The 27,351-nt window shown below is 34.4% G+C and overlaps 1 protein-coding gene and 1 long non-coding RNA gene across 6 annotated transcripts in view; one reads left to right on the top strand and one right to left on the bottom strand.

Annotated features, from left to right (window-relative positions):
- Window positions 1-26,656, top strand: LOC120243684. The gene is made up of 3 exons (XR_005531372.1): window positions 1-665; window positions 19,888-19,984; window positions 26,386-26,656. It is a non-coding gene; the product is annotated as an uncharacterized LOC120243684 (long non-coding RNA).
- Window positions 1,811-27,351, bottom strand: part of OSBPL8 (oxysterol binding protein like 8) — a 160,568-nt gene continuing 135,027 nt past the window's right edge. For all 5 annotated transcript variants that reach the window (XM_039249917.1, XM_039249913.1, XM_039249914.1 and 2 more), the window contains 10 exons: window positions 25,983-26,079; window positions 20,908-21,006; window positions 18,479-18,576; window positions 16,512-16,601; window positions 15,111-15,247; window positions 13,389-13,574; window positions 12,945-13,032; window positions 10,016-10,121; window positions 8,077-8,179; window positions 1,811-6,093 (listed from right to left, as the gene is read on the bottom strand). In XM_039249917.1, coding sequence (XP_039105848.1) covers window positions 5,961-6,093; window positions 8,077-8,179; window positions 10,016-10,121; window positions 12,945-13,032; window positions 13,389-13,574; window positions 15,111-15,247; window positions 16,512-16,601; window positions 18,479-18,576; window positions 20,908-21,006; window positions 25,983-26,079 — 1,137 coding nt within the window. In that variant the 3' untranslated portion in view covers window positions 1,811-5,960. The remainder of the gene's footprint in view (window positions 6,094-8,076; window positions 8,180-10,015; window positions 10,122-12,944; window positions 13,033-13,388; window positions 13,575-15,110; window positions 15,248-16,511; window positions 16,602-18,478; window positions 18,577-20,907; window positions 21,007-25,982; window positions 26,080-27,351) is intronic.

The raw sequence follows: 27,351 nt of genomic DNA, 5'->3' as shown, positions 1-27,351 counted from the left end.
CGCGGGATAGCCGGCTGTCCGACCACCTGGTACTAGCGTTCCACTAGCGCGCGAAGCTAGGAAGGAGGGCAGGACTTCCTGGGAGCTAGCTGTTTCTTGGAGTTCCCGGAGCGGAAACCGCCGGCCCTCCCCCAGCTCCCTGGGTAGATCCGTTCCCTGCAGTGGCTTCAGCAGCCACCCAGTCTCTCGGTCTCCCAGGAAACGACCTTCCTCTCGGGAAGTCGGCACGCCAGGGGAGCGTAGGTGGAGGAGACGGAATGGGCACCGCGGGTGGACCTGGGCTCGGGCTCCACCCCTGACGGAACGTCCGCGTTGGACTCATGAATACTCTGCCCACGGTAGCATCAGTTGCTCTTCCCATCACAGAGGCCGTCTCGGGATGCAGATGGGGAAAGGCCTGGCTTTCACGTCACGAGCTGCGGGCTTTATGCTTTCCGCAGGGGGCTTTGCCAGATTTCTTGGGCCTGGGTATCATTAGGAGTCCCCCAGCCACCACAACTTTTTCTTTAGCAGGGGGGTTAGATGGGAAGACTTAGCTACACTAGTGATCATTAGTACGCTTTAAAAGCACAGTGGCCTAAGATTGTTGCATACAACTGCAGAAGAAAACAGTTACGCAGAAAAAACATACCCCTGCGTTTGCTGACAATTATCTGTGACATTCAGTAAGTAACCTCTTCTGTCTCCAGTTTTCTCATTAAAAAAAAAAAAAAAAGATGTTAGTATGTAAAAGAAAACCTCACAAGGTTTTGCAGAGTGAGAATGTTTGCAAAGAGCTTTTTTTGCATGGTGTCTGGCATATATTAAGCACTCAGCAATTACTTACAGTATCCCCACCCCCCAAATAACTGTGATATTCACTCGCGTATTGACCCACTTTCTCTACAAGAAAAGGATATTTTGTTAAATTGCAGAAAGCCAATTAGGATGATAGCACAACACAGGTCACCTATTAGAGTGCAGTCCATATTACTAAGAAAATTATCTTGCCGCTTTTTCATTGAGGTTGAAGAATGAGGGTCTGTTTTCCTTACCTCTTATTCCTATCCATTGGCTAGGGGAATTCTGTAAGCCCTTCTTTCCACCCCCCTCCCCGACCCCCCCTATTTATTAGACAGAACCAACTTTTAGCCAGAAGCAATTGGACCTTGAGGAGAGAACCAGAATGGAAGGGGAGAAGAGCAAAGGAAAAGAGAGCAGAAGGAGACAGGAATGATTTGGAACTCCCCTCATGTTGACCCAGTATGGACTAGCAAGTGATTTGAGGTGTGTGTGTGTGTGTTGGGGGGGAGGGGGACTTTTATATAGGTTTTGTATATATACTTGTTTAATAGTAAGGTTTTTTCTGGTTCTACCCATCACAAACCAGCAGTGGATATAGCTATAGTATATTTATTGAAGCAGTGGATTATTCTAAACATTTAAAATAAGCGTTACCATCAGAGTTCTGGTTTAAGTGTACAGTGGAAGGAGAGTGGATATTGAAATCAGACATGGACTCAAATGTGTGCTTGCTATCACTCTTACTGTGAAGCTTTTGGAATCATGTTACTTCTCTGTGTCTCAGATTCTTCATCTTTATAGTCGGGCTAACTTCCACTTAGCTTAAGGTTATTATGAGTAGTTAAGAATAATTAATATAAAGCTTCAAGGAAAGCATACATTAGGGGTTCTAGCTATTAAATCCCTTCCCGATACTTCACCATCCTGCACAACTACCCCCAAAAGAAAGATTTTTTTTAAATTTAAAAATTAGGATGAAGTAATTTAGTCACTGTATGTTATATTCAAAGTCATTTGATCAGTTTGCTCTTTTTAAGAATTTTATTCAGAATGCCTACCTGTACAAGTCAGCATAATTTTACAGGTTAGAAAAATTCAGTTCTTGTTGTCTCTGCAAACATTTATAATAGGTTAGGAATAATAGATTAGAAATGTAATACATTACAAAACAGTTGCCTATGACTATCTGTACATCTACTATGCACCTTAGGGAAAGGATTTGACAGTGTGCTGTACTTACACTGCAGATAACACACTTTTTATTCTATTATACAAAACTGACCAGTGGTAAGTGTCTGAATTTATAAATGGCCATTAAACAGGATATTTAACTTAGATGTATATTTAGCATGCTACAAAGTGAAAAAATTTTCAACTGAAGTTCTGTGGCTCATCAATTCAAATGTTTCATGGCATTTTTCTTTAAACAAACCAATATTTAGTAATACTAAAATAATTTTACATGATAAATGCAAAAAGATAAAATTTTCTAAACACTTTAGAAAGTATATTCACATTCATTTTGTCACGGGTTTCTTGTGGCTCTTCTAAATATGTTAATCATATTAAGGAGACACTGGTCCTATACAATTTTAACAGTCCATCTTCAATTAAAAACTGTAACCAAACAGTATGTTAAAGGGTAACAAAAAGTAACTTAAATATACTAAATTCACACACTATACAATGAAGTCAAATTACATAAATCCAAATTACATAACAGTGGCAGGTTATACATTTTAAAGAATTTCTTTATCCATGTAGTCAAATGAGATAGAAGCTGAAATGTAAACTCAGTGATTTGTGCGATGTTACCCCTTACTGGTTCAAATTGGAAAATTTGGTATAAATGCTAATATTAGTATTTTATTTCTGTACATTTAACAATTCAAAATCTATAGCTTCACAGATGGCTCATCAATATTGCCAGCATCACTGTATATCAACCAAAAAAAAAAAAAACCCAAAATATATTCATTGCTCATTAGAAATGCCAAACACTGGAAAAAATGGAATTTTATACATTTGTTTTCTTAAATATTTGACTAAGATATTCTTCAAAAAGTTAAAATTGCCTTCCACAGAATTTTATGTGTAATATGGCACAAGTTGACACCCAAAACAGTGTGAATTCCATCAAAAAGGCACTGTTTACAATACTCAGAATAATGTGACAAATCTACTTCAATGATGTCTGAGAGTGAAGAATATACTTGAAATAGTTAAATAGACAAACCCTTATAAAAGTACAGCATTACTGTTTAAATATACTATAGCTATATAAAAGGAAATAAAATGACACAGAGAAATGACCCTTTATGGCAATTAAGCCTATAAACACTTAGAATCATATTGTAGTTCTGTAACACAAAAATAACAAAAAGTATTTTCTTAAAGGCACAAAAGCGTGAATACTAAATGAGTGTTGTATTTTACAAGGCCAACTTTTTCAATGGAATGGTGACAAAGATTACACTGTACCTTTATAAGTGATACAAAAAAGTACTGACATGAAATACAAGTGAAATATCTATTGCTGAAACTTATTTCACATGCCCTATTTATTATCTGTTCCTGGGCCAGCTACACCTCACTAAATGGTGGATAATTGAAGGCATAGTACATTTAATAACTAAAACAAATGCACATGTCAATAATTATTACTCATCTAAATTTTCATATGAAAAAATAACATTTTTGATCAATTTAAAAAAAAAGTGGTCATAAGATCTTAAATCCTAGAAACCATCATGAGGCTCTCAGACAAGTGGGAACTGTAAAACACAGTTTTTATGAATCCATGTTTGAAGGAATAGTAATCTCAGGTAGGGAACATTCAAAGTCAAATACATATATGGCTACATACAAAGTTAATTATGTGTTTTAAAGGATTCACATACTAAGCCTAGTATAACCACCAATCTAAAAACTAAGCCACCAATTCCTGAGTTTTGTGTTCAGTTCACAGAGAGGAACTCATACAACTAAAAGCATAAGAAGACTATTAGATTAGATATATGCTTTCAGTGTATAAGAAACAGTCATGAGTAACCCTGCTCTTTTTCATGAAATAGTTTTTGACTCCTTGAGTAATAAGAACCCAAAACATCTGCTCTAAAAAGGAAAATAAAGAAAATAACTACCTTCCCAGTCTTAGAAGATACTTATAGAAATAAAACACTATTTAGACCAAATGAAAAGAACACACAAGTGGGGAGGACTAAAACCCCAAAGGGGGGTTACCCAACACAAAATGTTAAGTTTTCAGGGTTTAATGATGAAATTATTTTTGTGATCAGCCAATCAACTTATTTATAAATACCAATTTAAACCATAAAAATGATAAAATTGTACAATATTTACAAAATATCATATCAATGAATAGGCAGTTGAGCCTAACATTGGTAACAGAGAGTACAAAAATGATACTGACAAGTCTGAAATACAAACAAATGTCACCTATTCTAGTGTAGTCATATTATATCTATACTTATACCAGATATAGGTACATCTTATTTATATTTCAGTCAATTAAAAAAAGTGCTTTCATAGGTACATATGGAATACAGCATTATTTTGCCCAAACTACATGGCTCTTCTTAAAACCAAAGGCTGCTTAAGATAGCTAAATTGGTAAGGGAGGAACAAAAGCAGGCTCTTTTATATCACTTTCAATTTTTGTAATTTAGCACTCATTCCTTGACTTTACATTTATCTTGGCATAAACAGTTGACTGTAATTTTGCTAGTGTTTCACAGTCTCTTAGTCAAAGGCAAATGTAGCCAGAATAACTATTCTGACTTTTCATTAATAACCTTTTGAAAGGTATACTTTCAGGATTCTAAGATATATCTCAGGACAACATGTTCCTAAGCTTAGCTACATTTGCAGAAATTGCTTCTGAGGGCTATAAATATTTATGACAAGAAGTTAAAATATTAACCTGAAGAAAAATTAGGAAAATGTTTTCCTGAGCCTAAACAAAAAAAATCCTGAAGTGTCGTTTTGTCACAGAATGAAGTTACTGAGAACAGAGGAAGAGAATAAAGAATTTAACTTCAGAACTTGATGCTCTTCTTGGATACTCAACTTATTGCACATTTTAAAGAAACTAATTTTAATGTACACATAAGTGCTACAACACCAAGTGTTTTTTCTTACTGCCTTTCTCTTATTTGGCTTTTGAAGTAAAATATTGGTTATAATTTTTTCTATTTATTCACTGAGTACACTAGGGTCTAAACAAAAGCTAAAATAAGCTTTTCATGATGAAATTATCAGTATTTCATATGCCCTATAAACATCTCTAGAATTTGGCCTATGCTACTGGACCAATGGGGTTACAAGAAACAAAAATAAGAAAAAAGGACAGCAATCAATTTTGACCACATTTTTTAAAGCCGAATGATTCAGGTGGTATTATATAGGTATAAGAAAGATATAATCATTAGATCCAAATAGCTGCAAACCATTTTGTTATGTCGAATAACACATACACATATTTATACCTGTCTCTATAAATATTAAATTCTAGGGGTTAAAAAATTGTGTGTAAACTTTTGAAAAAGGAATTTGCCACCTTGTCTCTCTCAGTACACCAATTTCGACTATACCTTTTTCTTGATGTTTCTTAGAACACAATTGAGCTGGGTGCTGTGGAAATGATTTTTTTTTAACAGGATAGCATTTTGAACTATATATAATACGTCTATTATGCCATCATTTCACATTCTGTAATTCCTTATTGATAAAAGTCTTGTGCCTGTTGTATGAAGAAAATAGATTGCTATATATATATATATATTGTAAGATTGACAGCATTTTTGTTATGAATGTTAATGCTATGTCTCAGAACATACTATTGAATACAAAGACTATTGTCAGGTATACGTAAGACACAATTGTGTATACATGTGGACTGATAATACTCACATGTAAACACATTGTCACAAAAGCTAGAAATGTTCTGGCACTTAACACATAGCTCACTTTAATGACCAAGAGTTCTTATTTCAGGTTAAGGGGAAAAGGTATGAAAGGTCAATACCTCTACATTTATCTCTAAGATTTTTGTTTTAGAAATATTGTGATGTTTTAACAAAGATCAAACCAACTTGAATATTGGTCCCAGGCCAAATCTGATCATTCTAGTTCATTGATTCAACTGTAAGGAACTTCTACTTAAACATGAAGTTTATTATGACTTGAAGCAAAATCAGGAAGAAAATGATGAAGTAGTCCTTTTGCTGCAGAAAATAATCCGTGGCAGGTGTGCTTGAAACTAAATGATTTCGAAGAGCCATAATATTTCTACAAAAATAAGAAACAATAAATTTTTAAATTATTTGTCAAAAATGTTAGCTAGCACATAACTCACAATTTGATACATGAGACTTAATTAGTAAAGTCTTAGTTAAGAGAATACTTAATTACATGATCTAAAGTAACTCGTTTAATCAATTACTACAACATAAACAGAAAGCTGATTATGTTAGGTGAAGCCATTATTAGGCCTTATCTAAATCTACATTCTACATTGTACCAAATACATTATTCAATGAAGTGCATCAAACAGAATTACTAAAGTTGGATGATATATAAATATATCACTTTTCTCTGTTATCATAGTGGTTTTAAAACAAAAACTGTGCTTCTTAGTTGGCCTATTAACTTTGGGGAAGTTAGAAGCAGAGCTGGAGAAAAATTCTAAATTCTCCAGGAAAAAAAATAATACAACAGATTTCATGACATTCCTAATTTGAAAAATGCTATGTAGGCATTTCATATACTAGTGAAAATAGAAAGTTAATTTAGTCATGAAATGAGCTTAAATTATTCTCATGCCATCCTAAATGTTTGGGCCAAAAAAAGAAAAAAGCTGATTTCATTCCCCCACCCTGACATCTATACTGGTATACCAGCATAGAGAAAGGAAGGAGGCAAATGAACAAGTAGGCTCATTAATTTATAAATATAATTAGACTAAGAAATAAGCCTTTTATCTAAGGACTGATGACACCAAGATGCAGAAGACATGTTCCCTCCTCGAAAGGAGCTCATGGTCCGGTTGGGGGAGGGGGTGGTGGTGTGGTAAACAGACACACACAATAACTCTGTAATCCAATAAATGTTCAAAAGTAGTATGCATAGGGAACTGTACAAGGACAAGGGAAGGATTAATAACTCTACAGGGCAAGGTGAGTGATTAGAAATGTTACAAAATGGGTGGCATTTGAATTATATTCTGAAGGATAAACAGGGATTTTCTTGATGGGCAGGGTGGGAGGAAGAGCAATCTAAAAAGTGGATTCAGTGTGGGCAAAGCTCCAAAGATGAGACAGTACAGTATACTCTGGAGATGTAAGGAGTTTCACAAAACTGGAGCATGGGACAGGCATAGGGGAATAGCAGGAGATAAGGCTATAAATGAAAAAAGGAACTAAATGTAAGCTGTAGGATCATTAAGAACTGAGAAAATAATTTTTTTAAATCCTCTGATATAGCAATGGGAGGAAACCAATCTGTACTCCTACTAGCCTTAGCAATGGAGCTGGAAGGATCAGGAGTTCCCCTCCAAGAAACTTTTTTTTAATGTCTGTTTATTTATTTTTGAGAGAGAGCGGGACAGAGAGAGAGACTAAGAGAGGGACACTCAAGCAGGCTCTGTGATGTCAGTACAGAGCCCAATGTGGGGCTCGATCTCATGAACTATGAGATCATAACTTGAGAAGAAATCAAGAGTCAAACGCTTAATCGACTGAGCCACCCCAGGTGCTCCCTTCAAGGAACCTTCCTAAGTGTTATTGACCTTTTGTTGCTGGATTGTGGGGAGGTGTGTGTGAGGAAGGGTCTGGGACTACAAAAAGAACCCTCAAAGGTCTCAGGGTAGTAACTATTTACCCACTGCTATGGATGCATTTCAATATTTCAATATGTGATGCACTCCAATTAAATATTAGTCATGTACAAAGGGATCGCAGAAGCCTTTGTTAGCCGACTTTCTCAGAAACCACCCCACTACCACCTCCAACCCACCTACATTTCTGGTATGCTACAGTGATAAGACAGAGATTCCACTTCTACAATCACAGAAGAGAAAAAAAATACCACTCTCCCCAGATATTTTAGTGGTGAAGGAATTTCTTAAGTTTCAGTCATCAGGCGACAAAAGCCAATCTATCTTATCTTAGCTCGACAATGTTATAAAAATGTGAAGTTTGCATATGATTTCCTACATAACAGGATTCTTAATTATCCCTCTAGACTTATCTAGCCATCGTCCATATATATTACCTTTTAATTTCTTCCTGTGTTTGTTTTATAGATTCGATGGAATTTTGAATGTCTCCCAGTTCTATCCCTTTCTTTCTTCTTGTATTTGGTTTTACTGATTGAGCTAAAAAGACATTTGGAATGAAGGTGATGAAGATAGCAAACATTGAATTATAAGCAATTTACATTTCAGCTTAATGAGTCTTGTGTAAAAAAAATTTTCCTAGGCATTATTTTTATGGGTTAGAATGTAACATAATAATAGTAATACTTTGCATTTTTAAGAAAACATTTATTTATTTTTGAGAGAGAGAGATAGAGCATGAATTGAGGATGGGTGAGAGAGAGAGACAGAAACTGTAGTCGGCTCCAGGCACTGAGCGGTCAGCATAGAGCCCAACGAGGGGCTCAAACCTACAAGCCATGAGATTATGACCTGAGCCAAAGTCAGACACTTAACTGACTGAGCCACCCAGGCGCCCCAGTACTCTGCATTTTTAAAGTTTCAGTCATATCACTTCAAAACTAGAACACTACAGATTTAAAGTAACAAATTAGTTAAAAATTTTGATGGCATCAGTTTAATTTTTTAAACTAAATGAAACAGACAACAAACAGTTCCTTAAAAATACATATATTAATTTGGAGGAAGGTATTACTCTCCTGTCTCTTGTCCACTTACGTACCTCTGAAGTCAGCTTTTTGAGCCCCCTTTTTAATGTTTTATTAATTATCTTTATTTCCCTGGTCACCCCAATTTTAAGCCTTTTCAGTTGGTTTTGCTACCTCTTTTACAAATTTTTACTGTCAACCAGTGAACTGTTTTTTCCTTCAAACCTCTCATATCATTCCTTCCTTTCCATTTTTGTTCATTTTGTTTCTCATTTGTAAAATAGGGATAATAATAATACTACTCAAAGTCCACATGGTTGTGGTATGGTGAATAAAACATCTAGCTTGGCACACGTTAATGTAGTACATATTAATTACAGGTAAATAGTACAGTGGATAAGAGAGTGAATTACGGAGCCAAAATGTCTTACAGGATATGTGACCTTGAGCAGGCTAATCTGTATCTCAATTTCCTTTTCTGTAAAATGGGAACAAAGCAGTATAACTAATACTCTCCCGCTAGCACATTGGTTCTCTGTGACTCCCACTTTTAAACTTTTATTCCCTTTTTACTCCAGTCTTGACCCTACCCACATTCCTCAAGCCTAGATTGCTGTAATCCATTAGAAATCCCAATAATTCATCAGGGTTCCTTTAAGAACTGCCCTCAAACTGAATTCAGCTCCCTCTCCTTTAAACTATTACTTGTTATCTACTAATTTTCTGGTATTTATCATTTATTCACCTCTAGTGTCATCTCTGTAAAAATAAGCTCCCCAGCTTAGTGTGAGCTTAGTAGAGAACTATGGCTTTAAAAAACTTTATATTTTCAGACATTAATCCTTTCTTGATTATATGTCAATGTAATTCAAAACATTTTACACATTATCTGGCTTGTACAAGAATGGCATACTAGTTAATTTAGTCCATAATTTTTATATAGTTATATTTTTACTTGTCTGTGACTTCTTAACACTTACAGTAATTTAGTCTAAAAGTGAAAAAAAATTTTAAAGCATGGAACTGAGTTCAAAGCTCAAAAAATGATCCTGTGTTGAATCTAGGAAACCATCAACAATTTTTCAGACACTAACAAGACATAAGAGCTAGTATTACAGTGTGGTTCTTGATTTGCACGGTTTCCCTTGCCTTTCCCTTGTGGCGTGGTCTTGCAATTTATGTATAATCTAAAATAGCCTTTTTGGCACACCCTCTCTGTCCCCACCCAAACTCCTACAGTATCTTGAGTTAATATGGAAAATGCTTTTCATACATTAAACACAATATAGTAATATCCTTTTAAAAGTTTAGATGTTTATAGTGAATAGTCTGCAGTAAATATTTTTACCTTCACTTCCAGATGAGTCTTGGATATCAGGTTCTGGAGAGGAATAGCCTTTTGCCACTTTCTTCTGTTGCCTGGTTGGCTTATGTTTCATTTTTGGGACACTAACCTGAAGAAAAAGCCCATGCTATAATGTGAATTTGCAGTGCGTTTTGTAATTAAATACCAATGCTATAAACCTGTTAAAATCATCAGTTCCTGGGTACTATAAATATACTGAAATAAAAACAAAGATGAGATAGCCTAATTAAAACTTAACAAATAAGAGGTGGTAACATTTATATAATCATTTACTTTTAATAGGAAACATTAATTCAGAACAGCAAAAATATTAAAAAATATACAGTGAAGAATTTCCCTTCATTCCTGATTCTAGCAACACAGTCTCTCTGCCACTAAATAGATGCTCCTATTAGTTTGTATATCCTTCAAAAGACAATTTTATGTACAAATAGGAATGTAGACCAGCTCCCCTCAACGCCTCTAACTGCACCAGTGAGTATCTTTTTCAATCATACTTATCTTCTTCCCAACATGAGAAACATTCCCATTGAATGATGTTGAGTTTCCAATAAAATTCTTTATTTACTTTTAATACTATCTGGAAACTATAGAAAGCATCTGATAATAAATAAAAATATTATTATTTTGCAGAGCATGATTTAAACCTACAGAAAGCATTTTAATGCATGCACAAGGCTCAGAAGTATATCAAACGCTCAACTAGGACTAAATTTTTCTTAGAATAATATACTTTAGACTCTATCCTATTAATAGGCTTGCAATTTTGAAGGTCAATCCTAAGTTTAAAAATTCAAGTTCAAGAGGAGAAACTACAATTAGAAGGGTAAGGTAATTTACATGCTTAGAAAAAAAGGGAACCAGGCATCTTAAGTCTTTGACTCCATTCAGACCTGTTTACTATTCTAAATAGTAATTATCCTCAATTACCTACTCTTTTGCAAAATTTTATTCAACAGATTGAAATTAAAATAAACTTTCTATAATTTTATTATAGAGAATAAACAATGAACAGGTACATTCTGGATTCAGCCTATATACTATGCCCTCTTATTTCAAGTCATAGAGACTGAACACTGTTACGTTAGAATCCAAATCCACCTTCTTACAGTAGGTTCAAATTGGAGATCAACGAAGACTGGTGAAAAGAATTTAAAATGACAAAGGGAGTCAATAAGCTACGTCTCAGTATGCAAAGATTTACTGTCATCAGCAAACTCTACTTTTAGGAGGAAATACAGAAGCCCTGTTTGTCTCTATCATGTTAGTGTTGTTTAAAGAAAGAAACACAATTTTAAAATGCTTTAAAATTTCTAAATTGTAATAACGTGTGTACAGATATATATATATATATACATATATAAAATAAATTTTGTCATCTTAGCCATTTTTAAGTGTACAATTCAGTAGTATTAAGTAGATTCACAATGTGCAAATATCACAGCTACTTCCACAAAACATTCTCATCATCCCAAAGATAAATTGTTAACAATTAAGCAATGACTTCCCATTCCCTCTTCCCCTCAGTCCCTAGTAACTTCTTTTTCACTTTAGTTAATGTATTTTTAAACTCAAAAGTTTGTTTGGTTCCTTTGTATAATTTCTCTTTGTTGACATTCTAATTTTGTTTATGTATCTTTTTCTTGATTTCCTGTTTCATTTAATTTTTTTTTTTTTTTTTTCCTGTTTCATTTAATGCTTTGGGCACATTTAAGACAACTGTTTTTGAAGTCCTTGTCTGTGAAGTCTGGTGTCTAGATTTCATCAGGGATAGTTTTTGTCAATTTATTTTGTTCCTTTTAATGGGTCATGCTTTCATGCTTCTTTCTGTGCCTTGTAATTCTTTATGGAAAACTGGACATCTGAGTGTGATAATATGGTAGCTCTGAAAATCAGATTCTCCACCTTCCCCAGGGTTTTTCTTGATTGATGAAACCTATAGTACTACTCCATTTGTTCACTGAAGTTCCTAAACTATTTTTGAGAAGACTACTATTGTTTGTGGTTACTGAAATTTCTGTTCCTTAGCTTGTGTTCGGCTAGCATTTTAACTGAAACTTCCCTAAACACCAGTAGCCAAAGAAATCAAAAGACAAAAACAAAAACAAAATACTCTCCCAGTCTTAGCAGACTATTTGGTGTAAGAGCACTTAGCCAGGATTGTACGAGCCTAGGTGTTAGCTTGAGGTGAAAGCTTAGGGTTTTCACTGGTCTTTTCTGAGCATAAATAAGCCCCTTACCTTGGACATTTGCATGGTTTTCTAAAATCCCGGATGCCCTAGTTTTCCAAACAATCTCTCTCCAGCTTTTGTTTCTCGGCCTTACACAGTCTACTGTATTGTTTCAATGGTAATCTTTTGCCCCAGGTGTGTGCAGAATGTCAGTATGATTTCATAGCAGTTTCCAGAAATGCCTGCAGCCTTTCTGCTTGAGCTCTGAGTTATCAGCAAAAACAGCAATGCTTGCCCTGCAAGCATCCTTAAAGTAGCCCCTCGACAGGTTAAAATAGACACACACAATTTGTGAATAAGGTCTACTCTGTGCCCTCTGGAACTAGGTCTCACACTGAGAATGTGGGGACCCTTTAACACTACCAGTGCACCAGTGAGGAGCTGGGGCAAAGGCAAGTAAAAATGACTGCTTTGAAGTCACCTCCCTCTTGATTAAGCATTCACTTTTCTGCTGCAAACCTCTGACTATTTTCCATAGTGTTGGCAAATTTGGTTCTGACAACTTCTGCTTGCTTTTTTGTTTCTTTGAAGGGAAAAAGAGCTCGGAGCTGCCTATTCTACCATTTTGCTGACCCAACATTTTAAATTTTGAAGCCAGTTTTAAACATTGATTGCCAAAGATACTAAGGGTTTGAAAAGTTTATATGCCTGGCAGATCTTGTTGCTTTTTTATTACATACCATTGGAGTGCGATGTTTCACTTTGGTCTCGATAACACCATCTTTTTCAAACTGTATCATATCATTAAGTGGGTCCCATGGTCTAGTACTGCATAAATTAAAAAAAAAAAACAACACAACCAAAACATGTTTAATAACTAAACAAAAACACTGCAATACTTTTCCAAAAATGTTGTCTATAATTAGATTTTCATTAGTAATTACGAACCTAGCCATAAGATTAAGACTTGTCATATCCAATCTTCTGATCCTCAGCTTATTTTATAAGGCCACTGTCATGGCATCAAATTTACAATCAATGGAACATCAAGTTTAAAATCTCCTGCTAATTTATATATATAGCTTAATAAAAAAAAAACCTCCAACTAACAGTAAAAATTCTAGAAATAAAGGCAAAAACAATGCTCATATACTGTTTTTTATATTCTCTTTTTAATTACTTACTCTGCAAACTTGTAATGCCATTCTCCTGTGAGTGGATCAAGCTCAAATAACTTGCATGCCCACTCTTCACCTTTTGTTTTCCGATCTCTGGCAGCTTGTCTTTGAGCTTCTTCTAAAACATACTTCTCTTGAGTAGCTTCTGTTTGGTCTTTGGCATTTATGGCTCGAGTTACCCGCTGCCAGAGTCTAATACATGTGCAAAAATAGCATTAAAAAAGCAAGAGAAAATCAAATCTACATAGAATAAACTTGAATCTCCTTGAGAGAAAATGATGCCAATGTGGGTTTTGGTTTTGACAAAGCTTATGCTCATAGGCTCAGAAATGAGTCACATATAAAAAGTGGTGTCTTGAGTACAAATACACAGTGGAAACTAACTTTCGTATTGCCAAGGAAAAGTTATTACCTGGCTTCTTAAACATATAGCAATGAATGGCACTGACTCAAGATGATAAGAATGTAATGAAGGCTCAAGAGTCTACATTATTAAGTTCTCTGGATGATTCTTAAACACACTGTTTAAGATCCATTAGCCTTAAAGACCCAACACTGTAATGCCATGCTTTTCAACCCTGGATCCAGGAATTATCAGAGAACTTTAAAATCAGAATCTTGGAAGTAGGCCCAAGTACTAGTTTTTTAAATGTTTTCCGGGTGATTTTAATGTGTAGCCAATGTTGAGAACCAATGACTTAACAGAAAATGTTGAGGTAAAATCTTTTCCCCTACTAAAGTTTTTTTATCAGACAAATAAAACTATAATATCTATATTCCTCTATCTGTGAAGATAGCATGTTGTGACTGAAAGAACACAAGTTTTGAAATCACACAGACTTGGGTTGAATCCTTTGTCACTTCTCGGAGGGTGAACTAAAAGTTACTTATCCTAAGATTCGTTTCCTCATCTTTTAAATATGTTAAATTATATTCACACCTCAAAAACTGTTGTATGCTTTGGCAAAGCTTCACCCTGGAGAGAGGGCATCATGTGGTTATAGCTGAAACCATTTTTAGAACTGCTGCATACATATTCTTCCATTTTTGACAGCCCCAATTTTGAGTGCAAAAGAAAAGTACACAGGCTCGAATCTTCATGACGGACAATGATATGCATGTGAGAACACATAGTGAATACTAAATTGTTTAATGTGTACATAGCACCTGGTAGAGTGTCTTTTACACAGAATCCTTCTAATACAAAGAAATGTAATAAGAATAAAACTGGGCAATATTCATATAATATTTTGGTTCAAAAGTATAAGAGATCCAGCAAGAGTTTCATGACTTAAGAACAGAAACTATGTCTTTAATTATTACCCAACTAATGGTAAGTCCTCTAGAAGCCTGCATATCTAGTGACACAGTTCGTATATTTTGAAAATCAAGAATAATTAGTCTCATAATTTTATACAAAAATAAGTTTCTGTTTTTTTAATAGGCCCTGGAGCAGGTAAGAAGAAAAAGAAAAAAATGGGAAGTTTTAGTTTAGAGCTGCAGAAAACCAGTAAGATTTTTTAACCAGTATGATTTGCATATTTATTTGACATTCACATATACAAAACAAACAAATGAACACGAACTGTCACATCCCTCAAATGTTAAACTATTTTGCTGAATTAAAATGTGACTGAAAATTGACAGAGAGGAAAGCGGCCACACTATTGAGGGATTAAAACATATTCTTGGATGTTCACGAAGTCAGCTGAAAAATGGTATACTTACTTCTCTGATTCAAAATCTCCCTGCTCTTCAAATTTTACAGTGTGCCTTATTAATCGCCACTGCTTAATGTCTGGTGTTGGATTCCAGAAAACCTCTGAATTATCAGTCTTTTTGTCATTAATAAAAACTTCACTATCCTATATTTAAAGAAATTAAAAGTTAACACAGAGAACTGTCCTTACTTAAAAGAGGATTATTCAGTACAGTAACATAATAATAATACTTTCTTCCTGTACGTAACCCCAGTTAAACACATTTCTAAAACAAATAAAACTAGCACTTTTCTAAAAGCTCCAAATCTCTTGTCATTTTATAAAACCATTAAATATATACTTCTAGTCATTTAAAAATTTTGGTTGAACACACAAAAAAGTTAATGAGATTTCACAAGTTTTACTTAATGAACACATCTCCAACAATTACTTGCAAAACCTTGACGATGATTTCTGAATTGTCAAAGAGGAGCACAGTGCCTGCTACAACTATATTGAGATGCTGCTGACTACCTACGTACTCAACATAAACCTCCAAGAGCCTTTCTTAGCATTAAAAATTTGAGTACAATCTTAGGAATTTCATTTTTTTAACAAAAAGATGGTTTAACTGTTTTCCAAATTTTCCAAATCTATTCCAGAAATAAATTTTTAAAATTTCAGAGCATATGCGGCCTCTTGGTTAAGTCTCCAGATGCAGTTTCACTTTCTCATCACATTTCTCATCATTTTCTAATTAAAAGGCAGGAAACAGCATATACTCAGTGTTCAGAGTGACAGTGCACCAGGGCAGTTCCATGATGTATCCTTGTTCACTTAAGCTCCTCTTAACAAAATTAGGTAAGTGTGAATTTAGGTCAGCAGAGAAATAAATAAAAGCCGTTGCTTTCAAATACCACTATACCCTTTCCATGTTCCTGAAAAGGAAATGTAATTCTAACTGGAAATGCCTCTTTCATCTAGATGAGCGACAGGACACTACCCTGAGTAGAAGCACAGCCCTGGAGCCAGAGTGCACAGGCTAGAATTCTTGTTCCCTCACTCTGAGCAAATTGTTTAAAGTCTCTGTGCCTCAGTGTCCCCCTCTGTAATACAGAGACAGTTAACAGTACCCACCTCATAACAGTTATCCAGTATTAAATGAGTTAATGCGCGTAACATTTTTAAACAATGCAGTATATGCTAAATGATAAGTATTTGCTATTTTTATTGAATTAAAGTTTTGGAAAGGTGAAGTATTAAAGACACTAAATATTCTTGATAACAGATCAATGCCAAAATATTTGTTAAGCTGAAGCTCATACTGAATAGTGATGGAATGGAATAAGTGAACTTATAAAATGTGATTCTTAATTTTTTTCAGAGAATAAAATTCTTTTTGTCAAAGCTAAAATAGAAAAACACTTACCCAATGGCCTTCCAAAGTAGCTAGAACTTCTTTTCCCAGTTTAAGTTTCCCTGATATTTGATTAACACAGTCACTACTACCGAGAAATGGCTTTTAAAAGAGAAAATGTTATAGAAAGAGTTTACTTTTATCTTATATTTACATATAATGTAGACAAAAAAGAGGGAAAGAAGTAATTATGTAGTTACAGTGTTACTAAAGGCACCAAGGGTGAAATGCTGACTCATATTTTGGTCAGAAATGTTCAATGAAAAGAAATCGAAATTTGTTGCTGTGGAAAAAATAGGTAAAAATAAAGAGACTGTGTGAAATCCAAATAAATTGTTGATGTTGAGAAAGATCACAAATGATAACTCATGTTCTCTGCTCTCTCCTGACTCAACTGTCACTGCTGCAGTAAATTTAAGCAGTAACAATTCAGTAGACTTAAGGAATTTAACCCATCTATTAGGAGAAATAATACCCCTTCCTTCAAAAATAAACAGTAAAACAATACTTAACCAAAAAATCCTCCAAAATTAAATTAGAAGGAATATACTTTGAGTTACTACTACATTGCCTTACTGAAGTTGCTCATCAGTGACACAATTTAGATGTTCCAATCTAACCCTTAAAGGTATCATAAATTACTTAAGACATCTTTAGTCATGATTTTTCAAGTATCACTATCACCAAACAAAACATTTGCTAAGATTAAAAAAAACAACAACAAAGTGCACTGCACCAAATACTTAAAAGAGATACTTTAATAAAGAGCAAAGTTGCTGATCAGCTGGATATCAATATAGGAGAAATTTAATAATATTAAACAGTTCATAGAAATATTTTTCCTTGAATATAATATATTGTCCTATACCAATATCTGCTACAGTGAAAAGGTCTTAAACTTCCCTTTCACTCAGAGGCAGACAGAATTTTCCAAGGATGGCCATCTTCCCATTGAGAAGTGGGGTCTATATCTCTTCGCCTTGAATTTTTTTTTAAGTTTATTTATTTTGAGAAAGAAAGTACAAGTGGGGAAGGATCAGAGAGAGACTCCCAAGTGGGCTTTGTGCTGTCAGCAGAGAGCCTGACATGGGGCTCAAAATCGTGAACTATGAGATCATGACCTGAGCTAAAGTTGGATGCTTAACCAAATAAGCCATCCAGGTGCCCTTTCCCCTTTAATTTGAGTGGGCTTATAACTCTTCAACTAATAGAAAATGGTGGAAGTGATGTCATTGGACTTCTGAGACCAGGTCATGGATGGCAATGCAGCTTCCACTGTGGTCACAAGAACACTTACACTTGGAACGCTGAGCCACCAAGTAAGAAGTCTGACTACCTGGAAGCCACTATGCTGTGAGGAAGCCAAGCAACAGGGAAAGGCCACACATATGAGGTGCTCAGATCAGCAGTCGCCGTCTTTTAGCTGTCTCAAACCCAGGCACCAGACAAGGAAGTGATGAGCCTTCAGATTATTCTGGCCCCAGTTGCTGAGTCACTCACAACCTGCAAGTCTTCCCAACTGAGGCTCCAAACGTTATACGGCAGAGATAAGCCATCCCCAATATACTCTGTCCAAATTATAGTGCCCCTGTATTTCAGAACAAGGTGTTTTTAAGGCTGTGAATTTTTGAGTAAATTGTTAGGCAAAAATAGTATTTAATACAATTAGGGTACACAACTATAGCTCAAGCCGATACATGCTTTTTGTTATTTTTTAAAGTAATGTTTTAATATACTGAGAAATTTCTATCCATTTAGTTCATATATCTCATTTGCTATATTATACCAACAGTTTAATTTATTAAAATTAAAAATAAAAAATGATGGCTTTGCGTTGATTTGGATCTGCCAAGGCTGCCCATTGATGAATTCTGTGTCATATTTATTTTTTAAATAAGGAACTAAACTGTGCTCTTTGTTCAATATTTATAACACAGATCTTCTTTAATTGGGTGATTATCTCTACTATCTCTACTAACCTTTAGTTTGAATTCAAGTACTGCACTGTATCCAGTTTTCTGACATGTAATATTGACTATTCCACCAAGTTCCAGTGTCATTGTGCCATAAAGAATTCCTAAGGAAAAAAACAAAACAATTTTGACAAAAGGTTGAAGAAAGAGAGACACTGGCTAGTAATAAGCAGAACTTTATAATCTAATCTCCTCCTAGGAGAACCTAATAATTCAAGAGCATTCTGTCCCACCTATTAACAATCAGTAACATACACATAAAGTTGTTTCTGTAAGACTTAAATAGATTAACAGAGGATACAATTATTTGCCGATTCCATTCCATTTGTAGATCTAATTATTTGAGAATTCACATTCTTACTAAAATATGTTAGCAATCCCCAAATAAATATCTACAGCACTTCTGTAGTCATTCATGAACATGCACAGAGTGGTGAAAAATTTGAGTTGTTCAATGTGCAAACTGTCAGCTGAGACTGAACAAGGTAACACTGCCTTCTGGTTTCACCTATCATTTGGTAAACAAGTGCCTTTTTTGCAGTATATTTAAGTGCCAAATTTTTCACATTTTGGTGGTTTTTGTTGGGGATTTTGTTGTTTAAAAATGATCCTCCCCCCCTCCCCCAAGTGTAGTGCTAAAGTACTGGGTAGCATTCCTAAGTACAGAAAGCTGTAATGTATCTTATGGAGAAAGTGTACATTAAATCTTGACTCAAGCATGAGTTATAGTGCTGTTGGCTGTTAGTTCAATGTTAATGAATCAATAATATATAATAAGGATCTTTGAATAGGAGCAAGGTTATGTACTGACCGGTCGATGAAAATGTGACAAGAGGCTCACAGGAACCTAACCTTGTGCTTTCCCTAGGAGCAATGGTTTAGTATTCATTAAAAGAGTGTTTGTGGTGACTTCATGGAACATAGCTACTACAAATAACATTAGATCAACTGTATAAATAAGACAAACATATAAAAAAATTCCCTCAAAATAGGTTCTGTGGTTAAAAGTTCAGAAAATTCAATTTAACTTTGTTAAAGTTTAACTGTGTGTGTGTGTGTGTGTGTGTGTCTGTTGTATGAAACTGTTAAAGTTGCCTTTAATATGCAAATGTACAATGTTAATTTCCAAGAGGGGACCAGACAATGCAGTGTTTCTCCTACTTCTTTGGCTATGGAACTCATCTTGTAAATCAATTTGTGAGATTAATGATTTGGGGAACACATCTTAGAAAATACACAAGGTTGGAAAGCAATCATTATTTCCTATGCTCATTCACAAAGAGGTTATTATAATCTCGTTTTTTCATGCAAAAACCCCCACACTGGCATTGAGTATCTATATAAAATATCATTTTCTTTATTTTACATGATATAAAATTAAAAAATGTATTTATCAATTCCGTTCATAATTTCAGATATTTCACATCATATCTATTTCAAGAACCATACATGAAGCTCTAAGAATTATCCAGCCCGAGGTCACAAGGTGGCCACTCTTGTACTTCATACAAGGTAGGTCCATGTTCCAGTCGACAGGAGTCAAGTCTAGAGTTCAGTCTTAGCATTTTTACTAAGTAGCTGATTTAGTTTAGGTAAGGTGCTTAAAACTCTCAGTTTTTGCTTCTATGAAATGAGGCCACATTAAATAATTTCCATGTTTACATGAATCAGTTCCTAAAAGAGGATAATTACCCAAAAACATTATTTTTAAAAAATGGGCTGGAGAGGAATATACAGATAATGACCATGCTGAGGCCCTAAAGTATAGTAGTGCAGGTCACAGAGATCTGGACTCTGCCACATCTGAGCTATGTGATCTCTGGCAAATTAACCTATGTGTGTGCCTCATTTTCCACATCCATAACACAGAGACAAAATTATCTGCTTTATAGGACTGCTGGAATGATTAAATGAGTTTATCAATGTAAATGCACAGAATGGTTGGATGCCTGACCTGTTGTAAATGATAGTTTAGTATCTTTATCTTAATATCTTTAATAATGGGGAAAAAGTATAATACATTAGTTTTTAAGAAATTGCCAAATGAGAATAAGAAATATTTTTAAAGAATTTAGTACACCAAAAAGTAGGAAATTAAAATTTTAAAAGGTGTGGTGGTATAAGAAAATCAAAATCACTTTTTAAGATTTTGAAATAATGGGAGGTTTCATCGATCTTAAAACCTTCACATTAGGCAAATGAAATTCCATTATTATAAATCAGACTCTTCCAACTGTGTCATAAAAAGTCTGATGTGGGTGAATTAATTCACCACAGAAATATTCATCAGATGATAGCAATAATCTTCAGTATCTATAAACCAAGGATGCTTTCAAATAAAAGGCTGACTCCATCAATCATAAAACAACAAATTACAGCCATATACATTTACTTAAAAAGGTTTAAGGAATATCTAAGTCATGTATGGGAAATACCTTTACAATGAGCATATGGCATTGTCATGACATAATCTTCGCCTCTATTCAAGAAAGTTAATCGTGCTTCTCCTTCTAATATTGCAGATAATGAGTTTCCTAAAATAAATATTTATTAAATTACACAAAACCAATGCAACCAATTCAAAATTAACAAAATACATTTAGGACACCCTTCACAGATTTACAGTGAAATGTCTCAATCTCAATGTGCCCAAATATATATTTGTTATCTCATATCCAAAACATATATAACCCATATTCCCGGTCTTACAAAATGAGTTCGTTAAAAAGGTACAGTTATGTGCTTGTTGTATTATTTTAGATGAGGCTCTTAAAAATCTTAAAAATGTGGGGCATGCAATAAAACACTGCTTTATGGTATGGCTTAAGAGTATATCTAATGTTTGAATAAAAACATTATTTCTTATCTGTAAGTTACATAGTTAAGTCCCAAGCTTGAAGTACTAAAGATTGACATACTACTACTAAATTAGGAAAAGAAAACATAAGCACAATCCTTCAAAATGCAATTGATGATAAAATTTCATGGTATTTTCTTCTAGCTTTTCTCCCAAGTGTATTTTTCTTTCCCCCATCATCAGTTTTAGTGAGGTACAATTTACATACATTAGGTGACCCACTTTAAGTGTGTATTTTGACAGTCTTCGCAACTGTATACAGTCATGTAACCATCACCATCACAATCAAGATATGGAAATTTTGCATTACCACAAAAAGTTCTCCTTTGCTTCTTGGCAGTCAATCCCTTCCTACAGCCCCAGGAAAACACTGGTCTGTTTTTTACCACTGGTCTGTTAAAATTACCACTGTAATTTTACCTATTCTAGAATTTGTACAGATGGCATCATAAAATATATAGTTTATTGTGTTTGACTTCTTTTACTTAGCAAAATGTTTTTCAGATTCATCCATGCTGTTCTATCAGCATTTCATAACAGTTTTAATCCTCTTTAATTTGCTCAGCAATGCTTTTTAGTTTTTCAGTGTATAAGTCTTACACACCTTTTATTCTTAAATATTTTATTTTTCACATACTAATATAATTGGAGCTGTTTTTTAAATTTCATTCTGCAAGTGTTCATTATTAGTATACAGGAGTACAACTGCCTTTTGTATTTTGGCTTCGTATCCAGCAACCTTACTAAATTCATTTATTAGTTCTAGTGGTTTTTTATATATTCTTGAGAATTTCTTATATAGACTAGGTATGCATATGGTTTTTTAACTTCCTTCTTTCTAATCTGTATGCTTTCCCTTTAACTTGCCTACTGCACTGGCTACAACTTCTAATACAACTTTGTAAAGAAGTAGTGAGAGTCAGCATCTTTGTTCCTGATCTTAAGTAAAAATTACTGAATTTTCACCTTACAAATATGAAGCTGGCTATTATTTTTCAGATACCTTTAATCTAGTCCTACTTTGTTAAGAGTTTTTACTATGACTGGGTGTTGAAATCTGTCAAATACGTTTTCTGCCTTTATTAAAATATGGTTTTCTTTTATTCCATTAACATGAACTACACCGATTCTCAATGATATACCAACCTTGTGTCCTCAAGATAAACTTCATTTGATAATCTGATCATGATCTATATCCTTTTAATATATCCTTTTATGTACAGACTACTCTTTATATATATTGATTTGTTACTAATTTGGCAAGGATTTTTGCATGTACTATATATTCATGAGAGATAATGATACGTACTTTTTCTATAACGTCTGGTTTTGGAATTAGGGTATGTAGGCCTCATAAAATGAGCTGAGAAATATTTCCTCTTATTTTCTGTAAAAAGTTGTATAAAATTGGAGATTTTTTGGTATTATTTCTTCTTCATTAAAAAATTAATGTTTACTTTTTAATTTATTTTTTCTTTAAAAATTTTTTTAACATTTAGTTATTTTTGAGATACAGAGAGGGCATCAGTGGGGGAGAGGGAGACACAGAATCTGAAGCAGGCTCCAGGCTCCGAGCTGTCAGCACAGAGTCTGACGGCAGGGCTTGAACCCATGAACTGTGAGCTCATGACTTGAGCTAAAGTTGGACACTCAACCGACTGAGCCACCCAGGTACCCTGGTATTATTTCTTCCTGAAATGTTTAGAAGAACTGAAGACATCTGGAACTGGAATATATCTCTGAAGGAAGATTTTAGATTACTAATTCAATTTCTTTCCCTGATTTAAGGCCATTAAAATTTTATGCTCTTCTTGGGTCAGTTTTGGTAAATTTTGTTTTCTCAGGGATTTTCCCATTTCATCTGAGCTGTCAAATTTATTGCTCATAATATTTCCTTATCATTCTCTCAGTATCTGTAGGATCAGCAGTGATTGTGATCATTTATTACTGATTTGCACTTTTTTTTGATCAGTCTACAATCAACTCTTATATTTTCTGATTTTCTGTATTGTTTGTCCACTTTCTACACTGATGTCTGCTCGCCATGATTTCCTTTTTTCTGCTTATTTTGAATTTAATTAGCTCTTTTTCTTTTGAAACCTTTTTTTTAAATTTTTTTAATGTTTTATTTATTTCTGAGAGAGAGAGAGAGAGAGAGAGAGAGACAGAGACAGCATGAGCAGGGGAGGGTCAGAGAGAGAGGGAGANTTTCTAGAATTTCATAAAATGGAATCCTATAGTATGTAGTCTTTTTGCATTTGACCTCTTTCATTTAGCATAGTTCATCATAATGTTTCTGAGGTTTATCCACATTGTGTATTCATTGCTGTCTATTACATCATAGGAATGTACTATAGAGAGGCCGCGTGAACAGGGGAAGGTCAGAGAGAGAGGGAGACAAAGAACCTGAAGCAGGCTCCAGGCTCTGAGCTGGCTGTCAGCACAGAGCCCGACGCAGGGCTCGAACCCACAAACCGTGAGATCATGACCTGAGCCGAAGTCGGACGCTTAACCGACTGAGCCACCCAGGCGCCCCTAATTAGCTCTTTTTCTAATTTCATAGGGTAAGAAGTTAGATAACTGATTTAGATCTTTCTTCTTTTCTAACAAAGTTATAAATTCCCCTCTAAACACCACCTTTGCCACAATTTTGGCATGTTGCATTTTTATGATCATTTAGTTTAAAATATTTGCTAATTTCTCTTACGATTTCTTCTTTGATACAAGGATTGTAGAAGTGTGTTGTTGAATTTCTAAATGTTTGGAGCTTGATATCTTATTATTCATTTCTAATTCTATTTTCTTGAGGTTGTAAAACATGCTCTATATGTAGTCTGTCTTTTAAAATTTATGGAAAGTTATTTTATCATCAAATGTGATCATTACCAGTGAAAGCACCATATATATACTTAAAAATAATGTGTATTGTCATTGTCTGCTGTACTATTTTAAAAATATCAATTAGGGTAGGGTGGTTGATAGTGTTCTTCAGGTCTTATGTGTCTTTGCTTATATTTTATCTAGTTGTCTCATCATTTGCTGAGGAGAGAGTGTTCATATACAACAATGATTCTAGAATTGTCTATTTGTCCCCTTAATTCTATTTTTGCTTCATGTATTTTGAAGGTCTGTGATTAGGCATACAGTTATTATTATGGTGATATATTAAGCCTTTTATCTTTATAAAATGCTCTTTATCTGTTAATACTTTGTCTTAAAATTTATTAATATGGCCACTCAATTGTACTTAATGCTTGCATAATATACCTTTAATTTTTCATTAACTACAAAATGTCAAGAAAGAGACTACATGTTAAAAGGCATATACTCTGTCCAGATGTCTTTAAATTTAGCTTAATTTAGACTAAAAAAATGAACTAATATTCCTAGGCCTATATAAACTATCAACTCACCTAGCAGTTTCTATACAAAGAATTCAATAACCAACGGAAGGAGGACGTTATCAAAAAAGTGACCCTACAAGGCCTGAATTCAGTAAATTCTTTCAAAATGTAAAGTAAAAGCTCTGATATACAAAAATTGTAATATAACATAGAAAAAAGAAGGCTAACTACTGAAGTAATCCCAGAAAGTGAGCGATGCACTTGGTACTCATTAAAATTTCTCCAAGTGCAGAACACATACTCATGAGTCATTTATGTTATAGTCAGAGGAGGGGCATGGAGGGATGAGATCTAAAGTGGTAAGAGAACAACCGAAATATAGAAGAAAAAAAAATCAGCTTCTAAAACAAGAAAAATGTAAAACTAGGCAGAAAAACCAAATCAAACCCCAAAACAAACATCAGAAGACAGAAAAGATACCTTGAAGAAAAATAAAAGCATATACCATATTCTTTTATCAAAAACTATTGTTAGATTTCCCTGTTACAGTCCCATCTATGGTTCTCCACTCTGTCAAGTAACTAGACCCCTGGTTTCTGTTGACATATTTTCCCAATTTTACCATAATTTTTTTTCTCAGATTTAAAATTCTTCATTTAATTCATTGATTTTTTCTGTTTAAAAATTAATTTTAAAAAACAAAAGTATTTAAGGTTAAATACTTTCTACTAGTGTACGGCTTTGGCCATTTGCCTGTTTGAATTGTCATAGTTTTTAGATTATAGTTTCCTATAATAACCATATTTCACTATGTTCCTTTGTACTAACAAAAGTTTTTATTAGTATGTTATTTGGCCCAAGATTGATTATCATTACTGACTGACCCTGGACCAAGTATTCTAACTGTACTTGTATTCTTTCTCTCTTTAATCAAAGACTAAATAGAATGACCAACTCCTCAGGTACAATGAGACAGAACAAAAAACTTCAGTGGGACTAAAGGCAAAAAAGTACATTATGCACTAAAATGGCTAAGAGTGGTTAATCATTCTGTCTTTTGATAAGTGGTGTTTGTGATGAATTTATATGTGATGAATACTTACACAAAATGCATCCTATTTATGAATCATACTTATGAATGGGCAAAGAAAACACTATAAAGGAAAGGCCATTTTCCAAGTAAAGATGATACTGAAAATAACATAAATTCCTTGCTGAAAACAGCCCAAGACACTGTCTATAGAAAAGCTCACCAGGAAATAACCACCTTCCAGAAAAAAGGTGCAGGCTGAGACAAGGGGAAACTCACCATAGAACTTGGACTTGGCGAGGATACTACCACTAAGGCAAAATCCATCCTTTCGGTTACTAACATAAAAGGCAGATATTGGTGGATGATGGGACACCTATTGAACACAGAAAAAAAAGTAAAATATAACAACATAAGTGCATTATTGTGCTATTATCAAAGTTCAAGCCTTAACAGTATACTGTAATAATTAATTAGAAATGTTTGGTAAATGGTAAAATTAAACATTGATTGTAGTAACCAGCCTCCAAGATATCTCCCAAGGAAACCACCTTCTGGTATTCACACCGTTAGATAGGCTCCTCTTACAGTGTACCAAAGTAAGTTTGTATAAAAGTGACAGTATGTCACTTCTGAAATTAAGTTATGATGTACCATCCATTTTGGTGTCTCTGTCTCTCAGATCATTAACTCTGAGCAGCCAGCTTCCATGTTGTGAACAACGCTATGGAGAAGCCCATATGGAGGAGAACTCAGTGTTCCTGTCAAAAGCCATGTGATGAGCTTGGAAGTGATACCCTACAGCCCAGCTAAGTCTTCAGATGATTGCAAAGCTGCTGACATCTGGACTGCACACTCATGAGAGACCATGAGCCAGAACCACCCAGCTAAGCAGCTCTCAGATTGCTACACCTCACTGTAGGAGCTAATAAATGTTTGTTTTGAGCCATTAAGTTTTGGCAGTCATTTATTTATATAGCAATGGATAGCTAATACAGCAGCCATTCTTTGTAAGGATTACCAAATAGGCTGTAGGAAACAAAACTGACAAATGTTACTTTAGTAATCTATATTTTCAAACTATATACACATTATGTTTTCTGAAATGAATCAGAGCTAAAATCAAACTCAAGCTTCTCAATTTAGCAAGGAATTATAATGAACTAAAATGCAAGGTGGTATAATCAATAATTAAAAAAATGAATATACAGATAAGTGGTTTCAATTCAAGAGCTATATCAAAATCTCTAAGAAGAGGATGGTTTTTCAGAGGACATACAGTCTCCTTACCCTTCTTAAACTGCACATGAGAATTAGTATAGTAAGGGGTCATTGTTATTGAGAAATAATGTCATATTCCTCAGGACCAGGTAGTAAAGGGAAGGATGGGGGAAAGATTAAGAATCATGAATAAGATGTATATATGTCTAAATTAATGAAAGATTAAAACCAAGAAAAAATTTTAAAGATCTTTTATTTTTAAGCAATCTCTACCCTCAACGTGAAGCTTGAACTCACAACCCTGTGATCAAGAGTTGCATGCTTCATGGACAGAGCCAGCCAGGAGCCCCAAAACTAAGAAATATTTTTGATTGCCTCGTATGTGTACAACGAAAAGAAAGGTTTGTAGGGAGGACATTCCTTCAAG

This window comes from Hyaena hyaena, unplaced genomic scaffold, assembly GCF_003009895.1.
Source record: "Hyaena hyaena isolate Hyena2069 unplaced genomic scaffold, ASM300989v1 scaffold_352, whole genome shotgun sequence".
Lineage (NCBI taxonomy): Eukaryota > Metazoa > Chordata > Mammalia > Carnivora > Hyaenidae > Hyaena > Hyaena hyaena.
The sequence above is the reverse complement of the archived record's forward strand: the minus strand, read 5'-3'. Positions and strand labels throughout refer to the sequence as shown.